The sequence below is a fragment of the Tigriopus californicus genome, chromosome 12 (assembly GCF_007210705.1).
Source record: "Tigriopus californicus strain San Diego chromosome 12, Tcal_SD_v2.1, whole genome shotgun sequence".
Lineage (NCBI taxonomy): Eukaryota > Metazoa > Arthropoda > Copepoda > Harpacticoida > Harpacticidae > Tigriopus > Tigriopus californicus.
Genome location: NC_081451.1, coordinates 6,675,640 through 6,694,816, shown reverse-complemented (window position 1 = coordinate 6,694,816; position 19,177 = coordinate 6,675,640). Strand labels below are relative to the sequence as shown.

Sequence of the window (19,177 nt, the reverse complement as noted above, 5' to 3'; positions counted from 1 at the left end):
TCCTTGTTTGTGGCTGACTGGGTGCCAAAGATTTGTATCGTGCCTACAGTATCCAAGGTTACAATCTTGGCTGATCATGGGCTGAATCTTGTCTTTGGTTTTGCAAGTATGCACAATGGAAAATTCAAATGACAAAGGTACTTAGGGTTGCCCAATCAAATGACACGCCGTGATCGTCTAGTGGTTAGGACCCTGCGTTGTGGCCGCAGTACCCATGTTCGAATCCTGGTCACGGCATGAGTTTTGCTCTCTCTCTTGGCAAAAGTGAGGCTGACATTGACATTAAGGCAGTTTTTTCGATTTCTTCCCAAGCATGGCATGCCGTGATTTTCAATACTGAGTAATTTAGTGGATTGCATTGGACCCTCCTTGTTTGTGGCTGACTGGGTGCCCAAGATTTGTATCGTGCCTGCAGTATCCAAGGTTACAATCCTGGCTGATCATGGGCTGAATCTTGTCTTTGGTTTTGCAAGTATGCATAATGGAAAATTCAAATGACAAAGGTACTTAAGGTTGCATAATCAAATGACACGCCGTGATCGTCTAGTGGTTAGGACCCTGCGTTGTGGCCGCAGTAACCCAGGTTCGAATCCTGGTCACGGCAATGAGTTTTGCTCTCTCTCTTGGCAAAAGTGAGGCCGACATTGACATTAAGGCAGTTTTTTCGATTTCTTCCCCAAGCATGGCATGCCGTGATTTTCAATACTTGAGTAATTTAGTGGATTGCATTGGACCCTCCTTGTTTGTGGCTGACTGGGTGCCCAAGATTTGTATCGTGCCTGCAGTATCCAAGGTTACAATCCTGGCTGATCATGGGCTGAATCTTGTCTTTGGTTTTGCAAGTATGCATAATGGAAAATTCAAATGACAAAGGTACTTAAGGTTACATAATCAAATGACACGCCGTGATCGTCTAGTGGTTAGGACCCTGCGTTGTGGCCGCAGTAACCCATGTTCGAATCCTGGTCACGGCATGAGTTTTGCTCTCTCTCTTGGCAAAAGTGAGGCCACATTGACATTAAGGCAGTTTTTTCGATTTCTTCCCAAGCATGGCATGCCGTGATTTTCAATATTTGAGTAATTTAGTGGATTGCAATGGACCCTCTTGTTTGTGGCTGACTGGGTGCCCAAGATTTGTTTCGTGCCTGCAGTATCCAAGGTTACAATCCTGGCTGATCATGGGCTGAATCTTGTCTTTGGTTTTGCAAACATAAGAGAATGCAATATGATGACAAGGTATTGGCTTGACTATCAAATGACACGCCGTGATATCTAGTGGTTAGGACCCTGCGTTGTGGCCGCAGTATCCAGGTTCGAATCCTGGTCACGGCATGAGTTTTGCTCTCTCTCTTGGCAAAAGTGAGGCCACATTGACATTAAGGCAGTTTTTTCGATTTCTTCCCCAAGCATGGCATGCCGTGATTTTCAATGTTGAGTAATTTAGTGGATTGCAATGGACCCTCCTTGTTTGTGGCTGACTGGGTGCCAAGATTTGTTTCGTGCCTGCAGTATCCAAGGTTACAATCCTGGCTGATCATGGCTGAATCTTGTCTTTGGTTTTGCAAGTATGCATAATGGAAAATTCAAATGACAAAGGTACTTAAGGTTGCCCATCAAATGACAGCCCGTGATCGTCTAGTGGTTAGGACCCTGCGTTGTGGCCGCAGTAACCCAGGTTCGAATCCTGGTCACGGCATGAGTTTTGCTCTCTCTCTTGGCAAAAGTGAGGCTGACATTGACATTAAGGCAGTTTTTTCGATTTCTTCCCCAAGCATCATGTATGCCGTGATTTTCAATGTTTGAGTAATTTAGTGGATTGCATTGGACCCTCCTTGTTTGTGGCTGACTGGGTGCCCAAGATTTGTATCGTGCCTGCAGTATCCAAGGTTACAATCCTGGCTGATCATGGGCTGAATCTTGTCTTTGGTTTTGCAAGTATGCAAGATGGAAATTTCGAATGACAAAGGTATTTAAGGTTGTCCCATCAAATGGCACGCCGTGATCGTCTAGTGGTTAGGACCAGTATCCAAGGTTAGAATCTTGGCTGATCATGGGCTGAATCTTGTCTTTGGTTTTGCCAACACGTGAAATGCTTTATAAGTATTTTTATGAGTGTTCTGGACGTTAAATTAGATGGAGAAGGATGTTGGATTTCTTCTAAGAAAGTGATGCTTGTGTCTCAATGAGGGGTACAAGGCCTTTCAAAGTCTATCAAGTATATTGGTTAACATCAGACTTGTTTATTAATTCATATCCAACGGTTTTTCCAGGGGATTACGGTTAAACCAGTCACTCTGATTGGTTTCTTATTACAAACATAAATTGTTTTGCTGTTAATGAGGAACATAAGATGCATGTAACAGCAATAACTATGTTTACCGTTTTAGACCTCCCTGGGTTTCTCACCAAAACCCATCCAATTATGTTTTGATCAACAATCGTCTTGATTTTGCATCTTAAAAGTAGAAGTAGTCTTAACTTTCCTACCCATTACATTTTTTATGAATAAATAGTTTCTTCTAAAGATCTTGTCGGTAAAAGCATTTGTTTGTGACCCAGAAGTTGACAAATAGTTAGTTTTTGTTGTCTTTGGTGTGCACCTTAATTTAGTTTAAGTTTTTTAGGCTTTTAGCCACATGGGTGCTGAACTTACTGCCGAAATTTTGCAATAACCGCATCCTTAAGTGCCAGTATGGAGCTTAATCGCATTCTTTAAATTTGAAAAGTAGACAGCAAGGCAAGTAGTGAAGGAAAAGAATTGGCCGATTTTTCCCCAATTTTCTTCTTCACATAAACATGGAATTGAATTTCGAACCATAATATAATTTGATGCCTCTCTTTAATAATCTGCTTTTGGTGCTTTTGTGGCAGGGTTAGATAAGGTTGGCAAAGCCCACAGGGCCTCTGAGAAATGACATGGACAGTACTGTAAATCCAGTTTACAATATTATATGATTCAGAACCGCTGCCTCGGTAAATGCACATAGAGCCATAAAACTTGTAGCTTTTACAATCTCAATACCTCGATTGATTCATTACCTTTTGGAACTGATGCTGAATTCTTCTTGATCAAGCGCCGAATTGAGTTTCTAAATGTTCTTCTCAGTTTTTGTGGAGGGTTTGAAGTGGTTGCCAAGGTGTGCCTAAAAGATATTAAATTGTGAAATGACCATGTGTGTATTTCGACCTCTGAGAAAATTTATTCGATTCGTCGTATTACTGGTTCAACTTCAATCGAAGTTCGGGATTGTGTTCATTTTGAATCATGTGTGCTTCCGTCTTTGTTAATGTTTCTGCTTCCACACCATTCATGGCAGATATGAAGTCCCCCTCTCGGAGTCCCTCTTGCTCAGCTTGACTCCCATGGTTCACCTGGAGGAAGGATAAATTAGAAGCGTTATTGAATTCGCTATTGTACCTCTCATTAGATAAGGGACAATTTTCTATTCCATACTAGCGTCCCTTAGACGATGATTTAATTCTGCGATTTCATCGTAAGTCGAGTACTTTCTTCAGCAAAAAGCGAGCCCTGACACAAAGACATATGCATTGACAAATGGAACGAAGCCGATATGGTATTAGATTGTGTATAGAAATCGAATCATCGGGGCTTCAGCTGTTCCTCAATGAGAGGAAGTAGTGATGCTAAATGAGGAATTCCTTAGTCTGACGTGAAAGTCTTAGGGCGATGAATATAACACCATTGTTCATAACCCTCGCCCTGCCCTCCCTCCATTTAGTCAAATTAAATAAAGTTCTTTTCAGATTGAATTAGGTTATCAAATCATCTTCTAATTCTGAAGATGGATCGGTGAGAAACGTTCAACTGAGTCAAATCAAATGCGAAAGGAGGTGCTGAGCATGCTGTGAGCAAATAGTTTACATTCTTCAATTTCGGCAAATTCTTAGTAAAACAGGACTCAAAGTTTGGAGGAAATGGGACTACATTAACGCCAGGAAAGACCCAACTGAACCAAAACATTAAATAAATGAAGCTATTGAGAGCTTGAACGATGCTATGAAGCATCCTTATTGACTTTAACATGCCTTTTTTGAAAAAAACAAGCAATTTAGTGTGGATCTGGCAAGGAGTGACTTTAAGGCGTCTGATGGAACCAGTTAAAAGAAGATCTTGGCTTGTGGCAACAAGGATTCAAGATGGGTCGTGATTTTCACAGCTCTGAGCACAGAGAGAATCTGATCCGTTGCGACATGTGTAATGTGCATATTTGCGGCCTAGTTTTAAGAATTTCTTTCTACATTCCATCCCAATAACGGATGAGACCAATGTGGCTTTCTAAGATTCTTCAGGAACAAGCAACCCATTCAGCAGGGGTTCCCCAAGGGAACTGGCGTGGGTATTGCAAATCACTTGTTTACTTTTTTGTCCTACCACCAAGGCATATCTGTAGCTACCTTAATGTTTTTTAAATAACTCGCCTACTTGGGCATGAAAATATAACCAAAATGGAGAATCATCAGGTATTTGTTCCAGGTATGCTCAGCACCTCCTTTGGCATTAAGGAATGAGTTGAAATGGTCTTGGGATGACTTGTTTTTACAAACTTAATTTGTTGGGAATATGATCCGTAGCGGAGTGAAATGAAATCTTTGCGATCATCATCAAAGCACATTTACGAGTACATCGATTGAACATCTGATTCACAAATGAAATAGAATTGACATATATGGCTTGAATATATATACTATATGGCGGACGTAGACCTTTTGGTTGTATTGATTCAAGGCAAATATTGCATGCTTTTCCGTGGACTTCTAGAGATGTGGACTGACAACAGAAGCAAAAAATCTTATCTTCTAAACCGTTCACTTTATTCCAAAAAAGCACTTAAAACGACACATGATCTTACTGAATAGATGAATCTGGCCACATTTGAGCCCAAAACTATGCTTAGGGAACCAAGAGATATGTCCAAAGTTACATAGTAAACACTACATAAAATTCGAATTTCGGCCTACCTAACCTTTTGACCACATAACTTTTCCATTTTTCCAGTAAATAATATAAAAATGACGAACCTTGAATTGATGAGATCTACTTTTCTTATTTCATCAATTTGATTCGAAAAGTGGTTCAGAATTGCTATGACCAAAGAGCAGGCCGATTTTGCTCGTTCACAGTCCATATTTACAGAAGTTCGTGGCTTTTCCCCAGATGAACCCTTTTCCAAAATCAATTCTCAAATATGAGTTTATATCATTGGCTTTTTTGTCTGATGACGTGAGAGCATCTGTTAAGCGGCCAATTAATAGTGCTGGGGCGAGTCCGGACTCGAGTTCGACTGCAATCGAGGTTTTTATTCAATTTTAGAGGAATTGACTGGCCTCGAGTCTCTTAGAAAGGACGCTAGTCAGGATTAGTAAAAAAAATGCCCTTCAAATTTCGCTAGACGAGTCTTTTTGCTTAACCTGACTTTATAGTTAAAGTCCGACAAAAAGTAAAAGAGGACTCGCCCCTGCACTACCAATTATATTCGAAGAGGGTAATATCTGGAATCAGATAATTCAGGCTAGTTACAACTATGAAGTCCTCCTCCTCTCTTCTTTCTCGCGCGCCTTCATGGTTTAATTTGCCTCCATCTAATATTCGTAGAGAGAACGTAGATGATTTTGCTCCAATAACATTTTTCAGTTAAGATGTGGACACCTTTTTGACAATCATTCCAGATCAACCCATGAGAGTACACTTTTGCAAGTAAGAACATAAGTTGAGACAGTTATCTACATTTGTACTCTGCTACCAAAGGAACAATTCAATGAACTATTTACGTGCAGTTGCAATGGATTATTGAGGATATCAATTGGCCACGAAAACCACAGTTTCCTTCCTCGCTCATCGATTGAAAAAAACAACGAGAAGTCGAGAAAGAACCATTCTTACGAAAGGCTACATACTCGTACAAGGCTACATTTGAAGGAATTTTTTTGCCGTCCAATCTCAAAAAACTCTGGAAAGATAAATGAGGTTCCTTCAAAGCTAGGAGCCAATTCGTATGCTCAATGAAGGAAAAACATTTCTGGAACCGATTAAAGTGCCACCCACTACTTTGTGCACTAACTGAAAACTTCAGACTTTGACAACTACTTTGGAGTTCAAGCCAGGGCTCACCACCCTTAAAATATATAACATAAACAAAGTCCCACTAAGCGGGGCCTTGGGTACACAATGCACGAGAGTCCTCAAGACAACTCATCAAGGGACATGTGGTTGCCCACATTAACACTCAAAAGACCCTACAAATCACATATGGGTCTGTGCGGTTGAAAAGTATGTATCATGCTGATTTTTGCAGTCTCTCTTGAACAGTATTTGGTAGAACACATCTATTGTGTAATGGTTTGGGCTTGGACATAAATTTTTGGGCTAAATTAGATCAGCTAATCACATACAAAAATATCTACATGAGAAGGTTAAAAGTACTGAATTCGCAATATAAACCTGTTCACTGTGAATGGTTTTAAAGTATCTAAGGACCTTCTTATCACACTGTTCTATAAAAGTGAAAGTGTGGGGCTATGATCCTGAGACTATGAGATCCATGGGAAAATCCTATGATGAGCCCTGCTCATGATTAATCGTTGGAACAAGTATTTGAAATTCGATACATGCCCTCCGTCACAGACAATATCTACCAACCTTTGGGAACCTTCAGGTCTGGAAAAGACTCCCTTAGGTTCAAGTGGTTCAAAAACCGCTTGAGTAGTAGCACAAATCCACGTTCAATTTTACATTTCAGAACTTAGTGTTTGAAGGGTAGCGTTGATAAAAGACGATATGTACTCTCGTGCGTATGTACTGCGTAGTAGTACATGTCTGACCGGTTTTTTTGGCCTTCAATTACTCGATATTCCTTTTCTGTCGACTACATTCAATGTGATTTGGCTCTGTTCCAGTACAATGGTTAGGATCGGGGAAAACATAAATGCACTACAATATTTTTCAAATGTAGAATCTCATGGACATCTTCAGTTGATTGGAAAGGTAATATCCAAAAAAAGTAATCCAATGCGTCTACAATTCATTTGTTAGGCTTTGTGTTATAGAGTCCCTCGGACAAGAGCACCCAAGCCCCTGACTATCAATTTCCACGCGTAATCAATATTGGCGCCTAGTAAAAGCGCTTAACTTATCATTTGAACGCCACCGAAGTGGAAATAATCAAGTGGAACAACACTGTTAATAGCACCACTCAGCACGCCCTTCTTCAATTGAGCAAACACCGAATTGGCTAACGTTCCGTCTTTTTCCTTGAGGTTGGCAGTTGTTTGTGAGACATTGGGAACGGATCCCATTTTCGAAGCAGTCAAGAAAACTAACTTCTCCGCGACCTTTGAAATAACCCAATTAGAGGTGAGCAAGCGTCAATGTGTTTTTGGTAGCAATAAGTGAGACCATTATTTTAACACTGTTGACTATTTCATTTATGTTTTTCTTTGACACATTTTATGTATAAAAGAACGGTGAGATATAGGAATTTCCTAGAAATGTCCAGGTCATTGATCGAGGGTTGTTTTTTTCGGACTTTGCTTGTTCTGCTCTTCTTTGACACTTGGTACAGTTCAGTATCATCTACTTTCATTGACTTTCAAGGAATATCCTGAAGTTTCATTTGGTTTGGCTTGTCTTGATGAAGAGACTCACTCCCTCATTTTCATTTGTTTTCTACTCAATGTTTTAGAATTTTCAACGTATTTTCACATTTCAGCAAGTTTGCACTTAATGATATCTGAAAGGCGTCTTGCCAGTAATTTCATTTATACAAGATTAACGACCTTATTTTCTAGTCGATATTTTCATTGGACGAAGATGTTAATTTCATTTGCCTAATGCCGACATATCACAAAATTGTAAGATTTGCATTTTACTTCCTTATCAAAAAAGTCTTCGCAGTACGTCCCTGGTTTTCCCCATAGAAGTTTTTGAAAAATGTCCTTACTTTAAGTAGATTTATTGATGCCAATCTGACACTGAAGGAGGAGGTCTTGCGATTTCGTACATAGTACATTGGCGTTGTTTGAGAAACGTAAATAAAGATCACATTGCCACGAGCATACATAAGATTAGTCTAAAACCTATACGACAATGGCGCACGATTTATTTTAGGCCGCTTCAGTCCATCAGTCGGTTTTAATTTGTCCCCAGTATGTTTACGACAGTTATGTCACAAAGAAAGCCGTACATTGTAACGTTAAAAAGCCGTGCAAAAAGGACCTTTTTTTCAACGACAAGCTTCGTTCTTAAGAATGGCATGACGTTCAGCCTCCGTCACGAATATGGATCAAAGGCGGACACCTCTTTTTGCTTTGTGTGCTCCAAAGCCAATCTTGAACCGTGAATTGACTGAGCATTTATAGGCGTGTCCTTTTCAGTATGTGGCATGCAATTTTGCTCGTCTTATGGCTCCCAAGAGCGAGCTGCCGTGGGATCTATTATGAGAGGTTCATCGCCGACTTTGTCGATAACCAGGACATCAAGATCCTGAACATTATCACGGCAAATGTGCCAGACCTGTTGTTCCACTTGGACAAGGATCTTCTCAAGCCTTACTATTGGACCGTGGTGAACCAAACTGACTTCTCGGTGTCCAATGTTGCTCGAGGCACGCCCCTGCTTCATGTTGTGTTCCAACTCGACGGGTTCCATCATCTGGACGAATGGATCAAGGTGGGCTCAAATTTTGATTTATGGTTGGTGGAGGATTGCCACGTCCCCGATCACATGGGATCACTCAAACACATTGCCATTGACCAGAGCGTCTTCTTCTTTTGTCAAACCAAGACCGATCAAATAACTGTTCATGAAGCTTATTGGTTGAAGGTAAGAGAATTTCGTTCCTCTAAGTAAGCACTGTCATCTTTACGAAAAAAAAGACTATTCTTTTTGCTTTGGTTAGATGTTCTTTTCAATAAGTTCTATGTCTTTGTTATGTTATGAGCCGAAATCCTCGTCTCTCAAAAAGATGATCTCCTTTATATTTTCAGCAAACACTTGTTTTTTTACGATTTTTTGTTAGTTAGTTTTGTGTTGATTTAGAAATAAGAACTCAAACAATGCCTTAAAAGCGCGCTTCAGGGGTCAAAAACTATTTTGATATTTTTCTGCTTTTGCCTATTCCAATCATTTTTCAATGAGATTACTGAAATGACTTTAGACTCAAAGAGGGCAATGAATCATTCAAATAAAACTTGCATTGGGAACTGTAAAGTGATAATAGTATGAGAATCTTTGATGACGAGTCCTCATCTAACTGCTGGTGCTTGGGCGAGTCTCGAGTCTTTTAAAAAGGCTATTTTTCCTTTGAATTTCTTCAGCAAAGTCCGTTATGAAATGAGTCAAATATGTAGAAGAGTGATTGAACTAGCCTTGTTCAGGGAACCAAAACCAAATACTTTCTTTGTTGTTTATAAGTCTAGCAAATGACTCGAGTCTTTGGCCGGACTTGAGTCGGGAACAATGCTCGAAAACCAAGAGACTCGCCTTAGCACTACTAACAACGCACGTGATTTCGCTGCTCAAGGAAGAGCTAAAGAGCTAAAAAGTAAGAGAGCCGAGATGGAACTGATACTATATAAGGGCTCTTTTCTCCTGTAGGGACTACCAGGACCAATAATCTCTGAAGTGATTAAATGGACCAATGGGTCCGAATTGGGAGAATTTCCAGAACAGTACGAAAGGCGAAAGGATCTTCAGGGAGCAGTGATCAGGACCGCTGTTTCAAATTGGGCTCCCTATGCTTTGATCCACACCCACGAAAACGGAACGAAGGAATTTTCCGGGTTCTTCGCCGACATCGTGGGCTCGCTCAGTGAGATTATGAACTTCACCCTGGAACTCAGTGAGGCCCAAAATTAGGCAACGAGTCTTGGGTAGCCTTTTAAAACTGATTACGATTCTCATAGTGGAGCCACCGGATGGCTCGTGGGGACACCTGTTGCCTGATGGGGGCTGGTCAGGCATGGTAGGTCAAGTGGTCCGGGATGAGGCAGATTTTTCTCCGGCCGGATTTGCCGTCACGGAGGAACGTATGAAAGTGGTCGACTACTTGGACACCATCTTCCAGGCAGAGGGCACGATCTTCTTCCGCAACCCAAGGAATAACTACAATTGGCTGGCCTATCTGCAGCCTTTACTGTGGCAAGTGTGGGCGGTCATTGTTCTTCTGTTTCTCACCATGCCCGTCATGATCGCCACCTCGGCCAACCTTCCCCCGCAAGTGAGTTTTGCCAATGTATGCCATGTGTACGACTACGCTGTGAGCTGGAAAATTGCCTTCAGCGAAAGTGCAATGGAATTACTGTAGATTTGAATAGATAGGTGGCCTCGTAATAAAGTACACATGCACTATTTCTTGAAGCATGAACGAAATTCAGAATATACGACACAACACGTCATTGAAATGATTTCAGCTAAATCTTGGTCATCTATAAAGGTTGTCCCAAAATACATTTTGATTTATCTTATCATTAGTTAATGAATCATTCCTGCCTATAAAATGCGATTGATTGCAATTCCGTTGACAGTCTATTGTTTGACTTTAAATGTCATTACAATCAAATTCAATCTTATTCTGTAACATCTTAGGTTTGGATGCTGAAAGCGAACGTGGGCCAAATCACAAGCAAATCACAATGTATTTTTGTGCAGACGTCCTCACCGCTACTGGGAATGGAAGCCCCAGCAGTTCAAGAAAGAGCAGAAATATCTTGTTTAGCTTTAAATTGATGCAATAGCTTTCATCTTTGAAACTCGATAGTTTCTTTCCTCACATTCAGAAGTGTGCTTCAAGACAGCAATGTCGGAGATATGTTTGGGAGTGCAATTAAATTGTACACCATTCGATGCCTTTTACGTATACGTAATAAACTGCAGTAAAGGGGTTCAATAAGTTGTTCATTGTACATGGTAGTTTAACAAAGGTCTGACAGATGCCAGTCCTCTAAGGATTACAACAATAACTGCATTGAGGACTTTTCTGATTCAAACATCTTCCCACTTAGAATAGCTCTGTCGGAAATGATGGAGCAAATGCTTAAAATGATTACCGCCTCAATTTTGCCTTGGCTCATGTCACGGTCACGGGCCTTTTATCTCGAGTCTAAATCCATCGAGGATGCATTGATTACTATTTCGAACCATCTTAGGACCGCAATGCTGACGAGTTCTCGTTGATCAAGAGCTACATCTTCGTCTTTGGAGCCTTAACCTTTGGTCGCCGATGGAGTGTGACCCCTTTCACCAGTTCCACTCGGGTCATCTTTTTCCTCATCACCATCTCCGGATTGATGATTCAATGGCACTGGAAGGCTGGGATCATCTCCATGCTCACGGTCAACGATATTATCTATCCCTTCGAAGATCTGGCGGGCGTACTTAAGTGAGTTCATAATCATTTTCATTACCGTTGATTTATAACTTAGGTATGTCAGCCGTGATCGTCTAGTGGTTAGGACCCTGCGTTGTGGCCGCAGTAACCCAGGTTCGAATCCTGGTCACGGCAGCGGCCTGATTCTTTTGAATACTTATGTGTGAAGGTCTCGGTTTAGTGCTGAATACCTCGCTCCCGTGCGCTAGTTCTGTCCCACAAATTCCTGCTGACATCACACATTTCCCCCNGTCATTTTCATTACACCAAAGTCGTAAGTCAGATACGTCAGCCGTGATCGTCTAGTGGTTAGGACCCTGCGTTGTGGCCGCAGTAACCCAGGTTCGAATCCTGGTCACGGCAATGTCCTGATTCTTTTAGGTACTGATGTGTGAAGGTCTCGGTTTAGTGCTGAATACCTTGCTCCCGTGCGCTAGTTTTGTCCCACAAATTCCTGCTGACATCACACATTTCCCCCTCTCTTGCTAATCTCGGATGTCCAAGCTTTGTTTCTTGAAACAAAGCTGCGTTCCTGCAAGCTGACAGCAATGACAGTAACGAGATTTGGTCTACTCGTTGAATACTATCTAGTGTATATCTGCCTGGGCCACTCGAACTCATCTGTGCAATCGTGTGTAACCCGATCATTTGGGATCAGCTGAGAGCATCTCTTAATCAGAGATGGAAGATATTTCCTCTGAACGATTAAGAAGGGAGGTCGTGGTCTGATCCTAAATGTATATTATCACTTGATCGTTCCCATCATGAAAGTCCCTACGTGTTAAGCATGGCTAAGCAATAGTGCATAAATGTTCAGCCAAAAATCCAAAGACATATGATTGAAGCATCAAAGTAGAATTGCTACACCTTCATTTGACCTCCGTATTGCTTTAAGTAGGTAATTTGACATGTCACTCAGTCGCGGTCATATAGTTTATTGCAAAAAGTAATGGACCACCTCCATTTGTCATGTCCAATGATGTGCTAAATGAAAAGCTCCTAAATGAGAGGCCTTGAGTTAGTAGTTTTAAGATTCTGCTCTCTTGATGGAAGATTGGCTAAAACTCCTGTTTGAGGAATTGGGCCTCCTTGTCACTCTCTGAAGGCCCAAAGAATTTGCCAATGCAATTCTTGCTGTACGGTTTTTGTCAGACAAAAAGCGCCAAAGTTTTCATTGCTTGAAACTCATTTACATTCAAGGATGTACCAACTCTAATTCGTTGGTGGATCAGACATCATATGAATTTAAAGCTAGATAAGACCTATCAGTTCTATGCATTGTTTTGAAGTGCTGGGGATTCCAATCCCAGTAACGGTAAGGAAATTGCATTCAATATTGAGGTGCTACAACTTTTGGATCTCACGCAATGCAATTGAAAAATATGTGGTCAAAAAATAGATACAATTGAAAAAAACTAAATTTAGAAAAATGTTTTAAAAGAAAGAGTTGCATACAGCAACAATATGTTTTAGTTTATGTCTGCTATATCGGTAGAATGAGAGACGCTATGGACTGAAGTGAGGAAATATTTCTTGATTAAGTTTTTTCTTATGCCAACAAAACCAGATAATGTTAACCATTTCTTTTATTGAAATGCCTTATATTTCAATCTACGTAAATGTAAATCTGACTGACTGATGAGCTGATTCGTGAATTCAGAACAACTTATTTATAAAAAAAGCATCCACTTTGTTTTCAGTTCCGATTACAAGCTGCTCATCTACCCGTCGGGTAATCTGCTGACCTATTTCGAGCGGAGCAACGACTCCGTGATCCGCGGCCTTTGGGAACGAGATATCGAGCAAGAGTACGAGCACTGGCCCGAAACCTACGAGAACAACGGGCTCATTCATCTGGCCATGCAAGACGGTAAGAGGAGGGTGCAGCTTGAATGGCTTGCCCCAACCCTCTCCTAGCATCATCGCCTTCATCGCCTTCATCGCCTTCATTGCATGCATGTGCCTGTTCCAGATATCGCGTTCTTCGAGTACTTTGAAGGCCCCGTGACCATCTCCAAGGCCTACCAACGTTGCGAGTTGATCTCCACTCAAAAGACGTTATTGCCCGCGTTGTTCACGTTCATATTGCAGAAGAATTCGTCATTCCATGGGATCTTTAACCATTACTTGAACATGCTCAAAGAGAAGGGCATGTTCAATAAGATGGCTGTGTACTACAAACCTCCACCTCAAGGTACGATTTTACAATCCTGATAATGTTGTTCATGTCTTTGATTAATTATGACGTATCTCTTGGTTCAACATGCACCAGTACTGTCTACCTGGGAAAAGCTGTAATCGATTGATTAGGCTGTTTTTTCCAAATATTTTGGCGTGTTATTCGACATGCTTCTCTTGTCTAATATTGAAGAGCATTGGAAGAGTTTACAATAACAAAGTATAATGATGCATGCATAAACAGTTTGAAAGAACGTTATTGCGTTATTGTTGTGTCGTTGAAGCCATGTAATTAATGACCATAACAAAATGCGGATATTTGGACCAATTGGGTTCACAAAGATCAACACGAAAATGTAGACATGTATTAGTTATATTCTTGTGAGGTTTTATTGAAAAATTCTTGCACAATGCTTAACGTCATTCAACCTGAAGGTGTACAAATTATATCAACATTTTATACCTTACCAAATGGCCTTTTGTTTTGGTTGCCTAAACTTGATATTAGTTTCGATCAACCCTTGAATTATTTGGGTTATTGCAATACAGGCTAAGGAGTGAAATTGTTGACCTGCCTATTGTATTTTCCTGAAATGATTTATCGCCCTCTAGATTGATATGGCAGGGCTTGAGAATGTTAAAATAATGAAAACATGTGCTTTGTAAATTGAATTACAAATTTTATTGCACTAGGAAACTGCTGCGCTTCCCTCTAGCTAATTCCAAGCAATGCCATCTAGTGATGTTCACATGCTATAATACTTTCTTACAACTTGAAACAAGAGATTGGTCTGAAATGTCTTGGTTGTTGGGTGGTCATTGAAGCAAAAAAAGTATGGATTTCTTAAAGATGAAAACAACTGATGTTAAAGTGGGTGATGCTTTGTCTATGGCTTATTTCCCCGCCATCTAATGGTCAAACAAAAAAAAATCTAAAAGACCAGGAAGGCAGAAGGGAAAAAGTGCAGAATTTCTGTAACAACCCCCAGAAGACCCACAAAAAATATCACTCTCTAAAAGATGTTTAAGTTACATGCCTAATGCTAAAAACAAGTGAAAACATTTTTAGTTAGCTTAACCGTCCGTCCCTTTAACACATTGAACAAAATTTAATGCCAATTTCGTCCAACATTGTGCTAAATTTGGACTTTTTTAATGGAGGCAATTTGCAAAACAGCCCTTCGAACAATAGATGGCGATAGTTTGTACAACGGATGACTCGGAATTGAAATCGTCTATTTGCATCAGATTTCCCGGATTGGAAATAACTTGATTTTCTTGAGTATATCATATTCATCTATCCATAGAGTGCGGGGGTGGCCGAGGCACGCCCATAGGGGTCAACAATTCCGTGGTGCCGCTGTCCATATTCGTTTCAGGTTGCTTGTCATGCATTGCATGTCTGTTCATGGAGCTATTTTGGTATCGCATTTCCCAAGAGCCTCAAGAGATACACACGGGGGAACAACCGAAGCCCACAGAGTCCCCAATCAAGAAAGAAGACGAAGATTGGCTTATCAAAGCCATGTCCGGCATGTTAAAGATTCATTAATAAAACATTGCATGCCAATCCAATTCTCTCGTCACCGAAAGCAGGAAAAACTTCCATAAAATCTCGTAAAATCGATCTACATTATGAGATGTTATGGCTATCACTTTGTGAGGGAAAGTTAATACTTAAGAAGTGTGATACTACATCGACACTTGTCTAAGGCCCACCAGGCAACACAGTAGATAACTCGATTTGGGTAGAAACAAGGGCACGAGTTAGTTAGTTCACAGTGAACCCGCATTTTTGAAAGATTGACAGACCATGATAACTTGGCGTATGTTTGACACAAGGCTGCCTTTCTGCCCGAGTCCGACGAGCCCGCAGGGATCGACAGCCCGATTCTCTTTATCAGGAATGACGTCGTAGCTTCCTTGCTTCCTTGCTTCAGAGACAGAGAGAGAGAGAGGATTGGGGGTAACCTCAGCGGACGATTGGCTACGGCACAAAGCAGATCAGGGGAATCACTAGGTAAGAAATTAAATGTATTACATCGTTATATCGTGGAGTCACATGACCCTCCCCATTGGTCTGGGTGGGTACGGATTGCTCCGAGTCTGGAGCACATTTCATGCAATTCAAACCTTTTTCTCCTTAGCCTAACAACATCTCGGCTCAGCTAATACAAGATGGCAGACACGATCACATTTCCTCCTCAAGCCTTGGACATTCTCCATTGGATTGCTCGATCTGATCCCGAGGAGCTCACCTCGCATATGGTGGAGAAGTTCAACGCCTTGCTCTTCAATCCGTATGAGGATCAGTCCCGAAACGTTCAGGTCCAATTCCCGGCCTGTCTTCAAAACCCGCCGAGTTCGTGGCTGCTCAAAGAGGCCATGGACTCGAAGGACCTCTCGGGGGCCAAGGGCGAGAGCATCATGGCCCCGGTTTTGAAGGAGCGACCTCAATCCGACTGGCTGTTGCCTACCATCATTCACGACGACCAGCATAAGTTCGTGTACTCGGCCGAAAACGATCGAGGTAAGACTTTGAAAATGTGTGCTTCAATCTCGTGGTATTGTGGAGTTCAATCGTATTGTCAACATTTCACCCGCAGATGGCGTCCTAACATGACCAAAACGAGAGCAGAAGCAATTTTAGATTTGAATCCCCAAGAGTACTTTGATTTGTGGACTCTATTTATCATTTGACATCTAGTCGACTCGAGCCTGGCCATGATCAAATGGCGTCCTGGTTTGTCATAAAATGAGGTTAAATGTGGGCCCAAAACGGGAAAAAGCGGGATTCTTCGGCCCTGGGTAGTGAAAGTAGTTACTACTGATTGGTCAAGCACAACAGAGATCCATATTATTCCCAGATAGGAGACAGTTAAATGTAAATTATTTGGCTTCAGGCAGCTCTAGTAAGTGAAAATCGTTTAAACCATTATTTAACAGGGTTGCTTGTAATCGACTGAGTGAATTACAATTATTTAGTCCACTTAAAGATTGTAAGGTGATGCATCAGTACATGCCTGTAGCGCCCCCTATCAACGTTAGGGATCTGCTGATCTTTTCCAGTCACGATTTACTTTGGCTTTATTGACACTCCCTCCCTTGTTAATATATTCTTGCTACTCTTCATCATATTCAAGTGTCACTGAAAAGTGTAAAAGTAGTTTGAAGGCCTTAGCATGTCAGTTGGACTCAACCTAAACCTTTGATATTTTCAGTCCCTGAGATCCCATCCAACTCCATGTGGCTGAGTGCCTCATCCACGTCTTCGGATTCCATCATGGATGATTCTAAATCCATCCACAGCAATCCATCCTCCCAATGGCTGGCTTACCAACCCGAATCTAGCGTTAGCGTTCCGGCTCCCCAGAAGAAGCATCTGATGACAAGAGATCCGGAAATGAGCAAGTGGCTGGAGATCACCAAGCCAAGTCTCCCCGAGTCCCTGGATGGATGGCTACTGCCAACCATCATGGATGTTCCAGATCTGTCCTCCAAGGCCCCGAACCACTCCAATAACGATCTGGTCGAGATGTGGCTGAATCTGGTCACGGATGTGGTTGAGGCATTGGACGAGGACATTCATGATTGCACTGATGAGGTGACTGAGGGGGTTGACGACGAAGAGGATGACAGCGATAGCTTTGCTGTGATCGAATTCGACCGTCAGACCAACGACCAGACTTGGCTGCTTTGAACACCCTCAAGTCCGGATTGAATCAAGGCCAAGATGCTCTTACTCATTCCATCGTCTCTCATTCTCTTCAGGAGGGCTTCCCCGCTGACCCTGAACATCTGCTTTTGTCTGCTAAAACCTCGTCTGTAGCATTGGGAGAAATGCACAGATGTTGTACCCCTCAAAAATATGAAAAACCAAAAAAATTGAAAAACACCCAGAAAACATGAGAAAAAAATACTTTTGAAACCTCGGAGTTGTCTGCAAAACTGCAACACCCCGTGCTCTTACCAATTACCAGATTTGACTCCTCGGAAGAGGTTCGAGGTCTGCATGAGAAATGCTAGCACTGAGATCCGAATCCACGAGGATCAAATTGTTTTGTAATAATACTTGCACATCCAATAAAAATCGCCGTTCGTTTGAATAGCACATATGTCTTGTTTCCATTCGTGCAATGCTCACATTACATGTTTTGTCACAGCATGCAGGGCTGGGTATCCGAATGGGAGCCTAGTATTTGTTGGCAAGGACATTTTGACTCCTTGTAGTCCAGGCTTTACTCTTATAAACTATTTTGTCTGCAATTGAATCTAATACCGACAGACGTGACGTTTGACGTACAGAAATTCAGCAAGATTTTCCTTGATCATCTCAGTCAAGGATGCGGACGAGGGTTACATCAAATACTACAGAATACGGCTCGTCAGAGATGCTCCCTACAAAATTTCAACACATTCGTACAAAAAATGAGAGCCTGACGACGCTGTTGAGGACACTGACAATTTGGGATTCCTAACCCTGTAGTATTTTTTATTTTAAATAGATGGCATCAACAGGGTTTACAAATTCATCGTGTCCAATTGAAAGCAGTTTGGTCTATCGAACAGGTTGAATCAAAGTTCCAGATCTGATTGAGTTTCATTACACATGACATCCTACACCAAGGCTAAGAAATCTATCAACGCGATCTACGTATAAATCAACAATCAAGCCCAATGAACTAACTCACCACGTATCCACCCTTATGAGATCTTCTGAACTTCAACATGTTCAAACAAAACTCTCCCTCACTCTTTACAAGTCACGTCACTTCACAAAATAAGTGTCAAATACGGCATGCCAGCATTCAAGTCAACACATTGGCCTAACAACCTCACTTTTCTTCTCCACTCAATTGGGATGCTCTCGCTGGCTAGCCGACTAAAAAGCCACACATTGACACCGGTACACTGAAAACGTAAGTGCTGGTGCCTTCGGAAGAGCGATTCCTTGGCCAAGTACCTTTCCCACTGTCTAGTACATCTACGTACCTACGTGTATTATGAATGATGTACGAGTATCCTGGGAAGTGGGCGTTTATGGCACCCATTTGATTGCCTCCACAATGAGTGCTCCTCCTAGATATGCGGCGGAACATGAGCTGATTTACGAGTGCAGTACCTAAATTGCCCAACAAGTGTGATAAGCTTCCCACGATTATCTTCTGCCCTGATGATATGAAAAAGGCTCTCCCAAATATTTTTGCTTCAGATTGCACAGACATCAGGGAGGATTTATATGCATTGGGTTGGAAGTGTCCAGGATAAAAGTCCGCTTTCCTGATTGTCAGAGAACACGAGACCCTTGACGAGCTAGAATGCTCTACTTATATCTATTGCAGAATCATCCTACAATAGATTAGGAAACTGTAGTCTTTTAGTTAATTACCAATGGACCAGTTACCTTTATACATACTATCTCTCAAAACATAATAACAGATATGGTCTATCTTTGAAAGTATGTATGTAGGTGGAAGTAAATCGAACCTTGTTTATATTGCCTTTGTTTGTCCTTGCTAGGGCGCCATTTTCGGGTGAAACCTTCATGATATTATTTAACCCCACCATCAAAATAAAAAAAAGAAGAAAAAAAATCAGGCAATGTCGATTTGGAT

The 19,177-nt window shown here is 41.5% G+C and overlaps 3 protein-coding genes and 4 non-coding genes across 8 annotated transcripts in view; 6 read left to right on the top strand and 1 right to left on the bottom strand.

Annotated features, from left to right (window-relative positions):
• Positions 1–19,177, bottom strand: part of LOC131892428 (titin homolog) — a 105,085-nt gene that overhangs the window by 53,885 nt on the left and 32,023 nt on the right. Inside the window, exons 1-3 of one of the 2 annotated variants that reach the window (XM_059242299.1) lie at positions 18,254–18,449; positions 3,221–3,372; positions 3,040–3,143 (exon numbers count right to left, since the gene is read on the bottom strand). In XM_059242299.1, the coding sequence (XP_059098282.1) occupies positions 3,040–3,143; positions 3,221–3,372; positions 18,254–18,292 (295 nt within the window). In that variant the 5' untranslated portion in view covers positions 18,293–18,449. Of the gene's footprint in view, positions 1–3,039; positions 3,144–3,220; positions 3,373–18,253; positions 18,450–19,177 lie in introns of those variants that run through there. The other variant, XM_059242298.1, reaches the window with a different exon arrangement.
• On the top strand, positions 533–604 carry Trnah-gug (transfer RNA histidin (anticodon GUG)). Its single transcript has one exon. It is a non-coding gene; the product is annotated as a tRNA-His (tRNA).
• Trnah-gug (transfer RNA histidin (anticodon GUG)) lies at positions 1,624–1,696 on the top strand. Its single transcript has one exon. It is a non-coding gene; the product is annotated as a tRNA-His (tRNA).
• On the top strand, positions 8,392–15,284 carry LOC131892430 (uncharacterized). Its single transcript, XM_059242305.1, has 8 exons — positions 8,392–8,839; positions 9,614–9,857; positions 9,922–9,980; positions 10,083–10,235; positions 11,164–11,396; positions 13,085–13,254; positions 13,357–13,578; positions 14,870–15,284. The coding sequence occupies exons 1-8, from the start codon at positions 8,393–8,395 to the stop codon at positions 15,112–15,114; spliced, it is 1,773 nt and encodes a 590-aa protein (XP_059098288.1). The 5' UTR covers position 8,392; the 3' UTR covers positions 15,115–15,284.
• Positions 11,448–11,519, top strand: Trnah-gug (transfer RNA histidin (anticodon GUG)). The gene has a single exon. It is a non-coding gene; the product is annotated as a tRNA-His (tRNA).
• On the top strand, positions 11,676–11,747 carry Trnah-gug (transfer RNA histidin (anticodon GUG)). Its single transcript has one exon. It is a non-coding gene; the product is annotated as a tRNA-His (tRNA).
• LOC131892438 (uncharacterized) lies at positions 15,459–17,675 on the top strand. Its single transcript, XM_059242320.1, has 3 exons — positions 15,459–15,582; positions 15,710–16,092; positions 16,784–17,675. Exons 2-3 carry the CDS (start codon positions 15,741–15,743, stop codon positions 17,260–17,262), a joined length of 831 nt encoding a protein of 276 aa, XP_059098303.1. The 5' UTR covers positions 15,459–15,582; positions 15,710–15,740; the 3' UTR covers positions 17,263–17,675.

Bases quoted from the DNA above. Each gene is read 5' to 3' on its own strand.
- LOC131892430 (XM_059242305.1), top strand. From the start codon at position 8,393: ATGTGGCATGCAATTTTGCTCGTCTTATGGCTCCCAAGAGCGAGCTGC. The intron at 8,840-9,613 runs GTAAGAGAATTT...TTTCTCCTGTAG, and splicing joins ATGAAGCTTATTGGTTGAAG to GGACTACCAGGACCAATAAT. The intron at 9,981-10,082 runs GTAGGTCAAGTG...ACCATCTTCCAG, and splicing joins ATGGGGGCTGGTCAGGCATG to GCAGAGGGCACGATCTTCTT.
- LOC131892438 (XM_059242320.1), top strand. From the start codon at position 15,741: ATGGCAGACACGATCACATTTCCTCCTCAAGCCTTGGACATTCTCCAT. The intron at 16,093-16,783 runs GTAAGACTTTGA...TGATATTTTCAG, and splicing joins CTCGGCCGAAAACGATCGAG to TCCCTGAGATCCCATCCAAC.